This window comes from Phalaenopsis equestris, unplaced genomic scaffold (genome assembly GCF_001263595.1).
Source record: "Phalaenopsis equestris unplaced genomic scaffold, ASM126359v1 Scaffold201196, whole genome shotgun sequence".
Lineage (NCBI taxonomy): Eukaryota > Viridiplantae > Streptophyta > Magnoliopsida > Asparagales > Orchidaceae > Phalaenopsis > Phalaenopsis equestris.
The window spans coordinates 44,396-53,864 of record NW_018220975.1 but is presented as its reverse complement, the minus strand read 5'-3'; the positions used below and the strand labels follow the sequence as shown (position 1 = coordinate 53,864).

General features: G+C 37.4%; 1 protein-coding gene across 1 annotated transcript in view; it reads right to left on the bottom strand.

The window, feature by feature from the left end:
- Window positions 1-9,298, bottom strand: part of LOC110035987 — a gene marked incomplete at both ends in the record, with an annotated part of 34,647 nt that extends 25,349 nt beyond the window's left edge. The window contains one exon of the mRNA XM_020740327.1: window positions 9,179-9,298. Within this exon, the coding sequence (XP_020595986.1) occupies window positions 9,179-9,298 (120 nt within the window). The remainder of the gene's footprint in view (window positions 1-9,178) is intronic.
- Window positions 9,299-9,469: the final 171 nt, after the last annotated feature.

Here is a 9,469-nt window from a genome sequence, read left to right as displayed (position 1 = left end):
CGGATGTCATAACTTTCTCTAGTTTATTTGATCGAGCCTCACCCTCAATTCTTGTGTTCATCCTTCGGGATAGATACAGGATTTGCGGTAAAACGCTCTTTCATCTAAACTATGAAAATTATGGGGTCAGTTTGACTTCATCTTTTTCAAAAAATAAAATTTAAAAAAAAACGTCCTTCCGAAGCGGGCAACTGGGTTTCAATTCCGATGACTGACAGTTTCTTACGGGCAAACCCCACACCAAAAATAATGCCGACAAGCATGGGCTAGGAACAAGAAAGACAGAGAAAGAGAAATGCAGCTATCCAATTGATCGTTCAATATTACAACAATTACATTGACCGCTCTCCATGATATACATCATCTCATGTTGGAGACAAATGGGTTGGAGAAATGTTTACTGGTCATCCAATCAGATTCAGGAACATGTTCTGAATGCGCAAAAGGTGTTTATCGATCTACTAGTGGAACCGACTCGATTCCTTGATCTCCATGGGTCATCCAGGACGACTGAACGAGAGGTCTTAGCGATTACTCTATACATATTGTCACAAACCGAGTCAGTACGCGGTGCGATGGAACGATTCCAACACTCATCAGAGACGATAAGCAGATACTTCACCGTGGGTTTGAGTGCTATTGTCAGCCTCTCGACAAAAATCATAAAACCAACAGATTCAACATTCGCACAAATACCTTCGGAGATTCAACATGATACACGTTACATGTCATTCTTTAAGGTAGGGATAACATTTTCAAATTTATAAATTTATATATGAGCAAAGGACATAGTCTAACTGGAGGGTTATGTTCAAGATTGCATCGGTGCAATAGATGACACACACGTTGATGCACGAATTACACACGATGAGAAAGTTGCATTTATCGGGCGTTGTGGAGCTCTCACCCTAAATGTCATGGCAGTGTACGATTTCAATATGTGATTTACTTTTGTCAATGTCAGTTGAGAGGGTAATGTGCACGACAGCAGTATTTTCAAGAGTGTTACTTGGAATCCTTATTACAACTTCCCCCACCCTCCGCACGATACATTGTTTACAATAATCCTTTAATTATTTTTTCAATATGTGGAACTGAAAATGAAATACATTGCAGGAAAATATTATTCGGTCGACGCCAGCTATTCTTTGCAGCGAGGGTATCTGAAACCCTATCCTTACACCAGATATCATATACCTGATTTCGAACGAGTCAGCAATGATACGCTAGGCCGAAAGGAAGTGTTTAACAAAAGACATTCCTCCTTGCGATGTGTAATTGAGAGGACGTTTGGCATTTAGAAGAAGAAATGGGTGATACTACGCGATATGCTACCTTATCCATTTCCAAAACAAGTACAAATTATGATAGCAACGATGGCGCTACACAATTATATTAGGCGGCATTCATCTCGAATTGATGTTGACTTTCACAGTGCCGAAGAAAATCAACAAGAAGTGCCTGCAGAAGCATTTGGATACCATCTCGAGCAATCTTTGCCACGAGATGACATCGATCATTACACTATTTGTACAAAAGAAGGGGGAGGTGCAAATGAAATGGTTGTCATTCGAGAACATATCACCAACCCATTATTTGGATGGTGATTATTTATGTAATAAGTTACTTTCTTTACATTGATAACAAGTGGGATGTTGGCACATGGATATACTTTCTTTGCATTGATACTGAAAGCAATCTCTTCTTTATAAAGTTATATATCTATATCTTTTTGTTTATCAAATAATTTTGTTTTGCAGTCTTTTTGTTTATTAATCCTTAGTTCTTAGCAATTTGGAGAATGTGCTCCCCACTTAGCTCATTAAACTTTAAGAAGTAAGAATTTGGTAATAACTTGAATGAATTCAGTTGTAGGGATAATTTAAAATCTGATTAAAAAGATGATTTTTATGTTGAAATTGGAGGGATTAGAAGAAAAATGAATTTTTGAATCTCCTAAATTTGTGATGAAGCAGAATCATTTATATTCTACCTTTTTTATGTTGTTTTGGGCTGCTACTACTGGGTTGAGCAATCATAAGATGAACCATACCAGTAAATTGAAAAATGTGGGTTTTATCTTGTACTTTGATAGTTGAGTGAGATTGTGAGAAATGATTGACGATAGGTGTTAGTTTTGTAAATGTTTAGCTATTTTAAACATCATCATAAATCATTTTATTATAGTCTGCTCTTCAAAATTATCATTTTAATATATATAATTAATTTGAAGATGAGAAAGTTTTGGAATTAATTTCAGTTTTGATTAAACCAAACATTTGTAATTAATTTTTTGTTCATGCGCTATAGCAGCATTAGGGGAAAGTCAGAAAGTCAAGCATCAATTGTTATCTCATAAGCCCCTTTCCGTGAGCTACAGGAAGACCGAAACACAGAGCAGTCTGGGGGAAATGGAAGAAAAAGATTATATGGCATTTTATAGTGCAATATTTGTAACTTGCCACTTGTTAATTAATGTTTGGTTTAATGAAAAAGGGTGCAGTTTTAATGAATTTTTGGTTAATTGCCACTGCATTTACATACATACCACTGCTGATGCATGCCATTGGAGTTAAGCTTTTTCGTTACTTCTATGGTACTTCTACTTTATAGTTGAACGAATTTTAAATTTATAATTGAACGAATTTTAAAAAAACTGAAGCTAGGGGCATATAAATGAATGCGTTTATGAATCCGAACCAAATCAATCGAGTATGTGTTACATATGTAAATACTTCAGAATTGAGTGGCATATATGTAAATGTTATTTTGGGTAATTGTCACAATGAAGATGGCCTTTAACTGTAAATGAATACATTCAGATTTTGTTATCTCATTCTATTTATTTTCATACTCTGTTAGAATATTGCATTAAATTTTGATATCCGGATTTATACGCAATGTATTTTGAGCATTTATGGATATATATGTTGTATAACAGCAATAAGAAAAGCTTTTTTGTTTGGGATGAACTTTAACAAGCTGGGCTGAAAATTTTGTGTTAAAAGCTGGTCATATTTTGCTTTGGATGTTGTGAAGGTTTTTATCTTTAGGTATCCTTAAGATGAGGTCCATCACTTTGATAAATTGCACTGGGATCAAAAAAAATAGTGTAAGAAAAAACTAACCATCTGCACTGTTGATTCCTTTTTTGTTGCATTCAGGAGAATATGAGCTCACGAATTTCTGGGACATCCCGACGAACACTCTATTACTGTGGCCTCCAACCCTCACTGCTGACGCCACGTCAACTTCACAACTACGAAAGAAAGTTCTATACCTGCCTGCGGAGCATCGTCGAACAGTGCAGCTTCTTCAGTTGGGCAGACGGTTCGATTGATTCCACAAATGATGTTGATCGAGAATGGAGAACATCACTTAAGCAAAATCTGGCACGAGAGCTACACCATGTAAATATTAAAAATAATATAACTATCTTACTAATTGTCAGTTTAATAGTTTTAGAATTTTTTTTGCTCTTCTTATACTATCAGTTACTTAAGATGTGTTTATGTAATTATGAACTGTTAACATTGAAGTTTGGACTTAACAGTAGTCATGTACCCTCATGAAATTTTTTGTTATGTAAACAATGAATTTTTTCAATGTTATATAGCATAAATGGGTACTACAATTAGCACTCTTTTTCTTTAGCAACATTTATGTTTACAATATCCATAACTTAAATGAAAAATTAACGTATTTCTGTTTGCGCATCAAAATTTAAGCAGTGAAAACTTTTAACATTCATATGTTATACAAGTTATTAATGAAAGTGTATTTTAAATTGGGGAAAATAATCTGCAAACATCCCTTTATTTGGCTTTCTTTAAGTTTCTATCGATATTTGATTAAAAATAATTAAATGGATTAGTTCATTAATAATATATTAGATCCTAAATGAAAATATATTTTTAATACGATCGTGTCACCGAATATAAGAGCATTCTTATAGCAAATCTTTTATTTCATTTTATTTCATAAGCTCAACTATTGAACAAGTTAACATTTTAAAATATTTTAATCAATCTCATAAATTTATTAAATGACAATTACTAACTAATTACCTGACAATTAAATTTATTACATAATTAACACTTTGAAATTTCACCAATTTATAACATAATAAATTTTGCTGTTGGAATTTCAAAAATTTCACAGTTACAGTCATCTTTTAAACAGTTTTATCAAACAAGAGCAGAATGGTCATTTTTTCAGAAACAGCTGTTCTACAGTTGTTTTCACACAACTGCACCAAACAAACAGCAAACTTCCCTGCAGTTGCTTCACCGCAGCAGCTTCCTGGGGCAGCGCAGCAGCAGCTGAAAAGTTGGGAAGCTGCAGCTGCGCCAAACAGAGTCTTGGTGTGATTTTTAATAAAAAAAACACTAAGACGGGCCTTGATATCAAAGTTAACCTATCAATAATAGGTAAAGCAAATATTAAATTTGAAATCAAATATGGTTACAACCAAATAACTGAAATAGGAAAAAACAACAAAAATGACACAAACACAACTAGGGTTGTATCCTAAAGGGACGATGGCTGGAAGACATTAGGTGGACTAGAAGTGATGGTAGGTGGTTGGAATGGGTAGAATGAGGTATTGGAGGGTGGCAATTGCAGCAGAGAGGGGTTTTTGTGTTGTGTGTGAGGAGCGGCAACAAGTAGAGGCGGTTGGAAAGGCTGCGGGCTGCAAGAAACAACAAAAGGGAGGGCGGCAGTAGGTAAAAACGGCTAGGAAAGCAAGGCAACAGCAACAAGTGATTGTAACAGGTGGCTAGGAAGGTTGACGACTGCAAGAAACAACAAAGGAGGGGCTGAAATATCAATGGCAGCAAAGAGGAAATGTTGGAATAGCATAAGTTATGAAGATGGAGGGTTGGGGCAGTGATGCCAGCTTAGAGGAGAGGGGGAAAAATAATAGCAACGGTTGGAAGTGCCAAAAACAAACAAGAACGACTATTCAGGGAGGCTGCAGCAATGACGGGTGTCAGGGAAAGACGTGGGAAGGATGTGAAGAGGTAGAGAAAGGATAATCATCGCCTCAAAGTAGGGTATAGCCAATAACCACTCAACCAGTGGATACAGTCCTGGAAAGAAAAACCTGAGACATCGGCGGCTATCCCCAAGCAAAACTTAAGAAAAAAATGACTCAAAACACCACAACAGCACCTATATAGACCTAAGGTAACTTGGGATTGGGACCCACTCCTGTTAGGCAACAATCCCATGAAATGGAAGGACCAATCGAGCCCTCAAGGTTTCCCATATGAACCAGTCGAAGCCTTGTTGTTGTTCTGGCATCAAGTCCAAGGCTTGCAACTCCTGCGTCTGGTCAGCCACATTGAAGGTGGTGGAACCACTGTAACTTACTGATAAGTCAATTTTGTAGATTGTTATTTCATAGTTATCCTGATAAAATAAGTATCCATCCTCCTTTGACACGACCTTAGCTGGAGCTGCATATGGTAATAGATTCTCACAAAAAAACTCTCGAGCAATTGAATGTAATTTACCTCTTTCACTTCTCGTACTCGACTAGGTGCATCTGATAAATAAATTTGTCTGGAGGTACTAACTCTAGAATAAAATCTGTGGCATGCTAGACAAATATCAACAGCAATCACTCAGGAGGGGCAGTTTCTTATCTGGAAGAACATGGATCCTGTTGTAGAATATTCTTACCCACAAAGCTCCTAACGTGATTTCCAACATTGTGATTCATCCCCCCCTCCCCCCCGTCTGACAATCTGTCGGTGGGAAACTTTTGAACTGAATTCAATACTCTATATATGGTTTTTCAAAAGTAACTCAAAAGCTTCTTATATATGGCATGTTGGACCTCCCTCGCTGAGGACAACTCAGGAAGTAGGCTATATATCTAAAAATTCTGAAATTCTCTTATTTACAATTGTCATGTGTCTAGTGTGGTTTCTTGAACTCATGACCCTCCTTGACAACCAATGTTAATCCAATTGGAATCTCTCATGGGCTCAGCTTGAATGACTTGCATCTCTCTCTCATCAGTTGGAAGTTGGTACTCCTCCTTTGGATCATCTCCTTCAGTGTCTAATGTGTCATCTTCTATTTCTTCAACTACTCCCGCCTCAGTGGAAAAGATCGTACACTTGTTTGGGCAAACAAATGCAATGTGCCCAAAATTGTGGCACTTGATGCTTTTTTTGGTTAATGGTACATTATTGAACCGAATTTATGATATTCTAGAAGTAGCTCAAAGCTTCTCATTTCTAGCATATTGGACCTACCTCAGTAAGGGCAACTTAGAAAGTAAGCTATATATCTAAAATTTGTAAATTATCTTATGTAGAATTATCATGTGTCTTGTGTCAATTTCTCAAACTCATGACCCTCTTGGACAACCAATGTTATTCCAATCGGAATCTCATGGGCTCAGCTTGAATGACTTGCATCTATCTCTCATCAGTTGGAAGTTAGTACACCTCCTTGAAGTCCTCTCCTTCAGTGTCTAATGTATCAACATCTATTTCTTCAACTGCTCCATGCTCGGTGAAAGATATCATACTCTTGTTTAGGCAAACTAATGCATTGTGTCCAAAACTGTGGCACTTGGCGCACTTTCTGACTCGGATAGATTTGGGAATGTTGGTTAGCTTCACATGTTCTCCATTATGAACTAGTTTGTCATCAGGAAGGGTAAACTTAGATGCTCTCAATAGGGTAATACTTCTACAGCTTGATCATGTATTTGAGCTCTACCGGTCATATATGATAGTCACCAGATATTGTCTCGAAGATGCCATGTTTGTAATGAATTGTTAGATACTCGCTCTACATCACTCGTTTTATCGTGGCCAGATAGCGATTTTATTTTTTTCTTTCCCGATGTCGTAGGTGCTTCAAATTTTCCCACCACAACAACACACTCTTCATTAACTTAGTGGTGACTAGCTTTACCATTCTGTTAGTACTCAAAAGCATGTTCCACTGCCTAGAACCACTCGATAAACTCATCTGAATTCATGTGGCCGTCAAAATATGACAAGTCACCCTGCACTCCAAAATTCTTGTTTCTCCTCTGATATTCCATGTCAAATCTCCGGATTATTAGATATTCATCACTAAAAACTGCTCTGTTTAAGGGATTCACTTCATCCTTTCAATCTGATCAATCACCGTTGTGGTTGCAAGTGACCATTTCGGATTATCTCTTCTCAAAGGCAGCAAGCCTCTATTGCAGTTAGAGGATTTTCCTAGAAAGTTCCTAAACATCTCTTTGTGGATTTCACAAAAGTGATATCATGTCATTCCCTCCATATCAAGTATCCGGTGATTGTCACACGGTAGTGTGGCTAGGGTTTTGACTTGGAGGGGTGGAAGGGTATGTAAGGGTAGTGAACAAGGAAGAGAAAAAAAATATTATGGGACGGGGGCTGATGTTGCAACCCTATGATAGAATTAGAATTAGGCTAGCTTTTATATCGAATAACACTGAAGTTAATAAACGATAATAGGGAAAGCAAACATTATTACTTCAATCAAATAAGAAGTTATAACCAGATAACTAAAATATGAAATAACAACAAAGACGACACAAAAACTCAACTAGGGACGTATCCCAAAGGAGTGATGGTCGCTTATGCAGGTTCGAGAGTGTTAGGTGAACTGGAAGTGGTGGTAGGTGATTGGTAAGAGTAGGATGTGGTGTTGGGGGGTGGCAATTGCAGCAAGGAGGGGTTTTGTATGGTGGGTGAGAGGCAGCAGCAAGTAAGGCTGGCTAGAAGGCTGCGGGCTGCAGGAAACAGCAAGGGGGAGGGCGGTAGCAGGTAAAGATGGCAAGGACAGCAACACAACAGCAACGAGATATGGTAAGGGATGACTGGTAATGTTGACAGCTGAAAGAAGCAACAAAACAGGGATTGGAACAGTGATGGCAGCAAACACAAAGGGTTGGAATAGTAATGGCTACAAAGATGGAGGGTTGGAATAGGGATGGCTGCAGTGAAGAGAGAGGGGAAGGCAATGGCGGTGGTTGTAGCTGCAAAAAAACAATCGAGAATGGCTATTCAAGGCGGCTGCAGCAATGACGATTGCCGAGGATCAACGTGGGAATGATGCAGAGGAGAGGAAGGATAATCACCACATCGGGAACAAGATACAAACAGAGCACCACTTGACCCTTGAATACAGCCCTAGAAGGAAAAACATGAGATTGCAGAGGCTGTCTCGATCAAAACTCACGACAAAGTTGACCTAAAGCATCACAAAAACAACCTATAAAAACCTAGGGTAACTTGAGACTGAGCCCCACTCCAGTTGGGAGGCAATCCCATGCAAAGGAAAGATCGACCGCCCTTAGGGCTTCCCTTCTGAACCGGTCAAAGTCTTGATGTTGTTCTCGCATCCGGTCCAAGGCCTACGATTCCTACATCTGGTTCGCGTCTGTCCCCAATAGTGGACGCCCTGCATCAGACCTCAAGGCATGCCTCACATTGAAAAATTATAAACAAGGTTCTCATGTATATTTGAATAGCTAGCAACCTGATAATTCTAATAAAGTAAAATTTAGAGCATAGGGTTTTCTGCAAAAGGCTTGCACTAAAATTTCATTCATTGTGAATTAACGTCAAAGCAAAATAATCAATATTTTATAACAAAGCCATGTCACTCTAGCAAAATCATAATCAACCTTTATGTATTTGTTCACACAAAACAGAATTCAAACAAAGAAACAACATTTTAGTTTGTTCTGATATAAGTATTTGAATTAATTGGAAGTCAAATTTGAAATCAAGTCCGAGCATTTGGTTGGTAGAAAGTGAATAAATGTGACTTCCTACACGTAAAATTCATCTTCTTAAAGGTGATTAGTGTAGTGAGTTCCATTATTTAAGCTTGAAAATCACCTCAGTTTCGCTAGTATAGAATAGTAACGGCATATTACACAGTTGATAAGAGAAGGGTCCAAACTTCACTTTTGCACATAATTATAATAAAAATTTGAATTTGCAGTAATTGAGTACATGCAAAATAAAAAAAAAAATCTTTGAAATTCAATGCAATAAAATGTGATTCTGGAATATAATTCCAATTAAATCCAAGCGATTATCTATACTGAAGATTAATGTGATGAAAAGAAGCCTCCAGGAAGAAAAACTTCATTTTTTTTTTTTTAAATTAGTCTCAGGGCTCAAACCTTGAAGGTTTCCCACCAAGAAGGAATATCACGATCTACAGTTACATTTGAGCCTCCTCCATTAGCAGCGCTCACAAACTTCTGCAGCGCCACTGACTTGAACTGAACTTGAGTTCCATCCTATATTATTTTGGAGGATTTATATACATAGCACTTAATTCTTATATACTAACACTTAAACTTCAATTTATACACACATACCACCTAACCTATGCATGAAATATTGTATTTCACTTTTTAAAAGTCAAAATGATGTAAAAACAAAGTTTAGATCTTAGATATGTAAATACA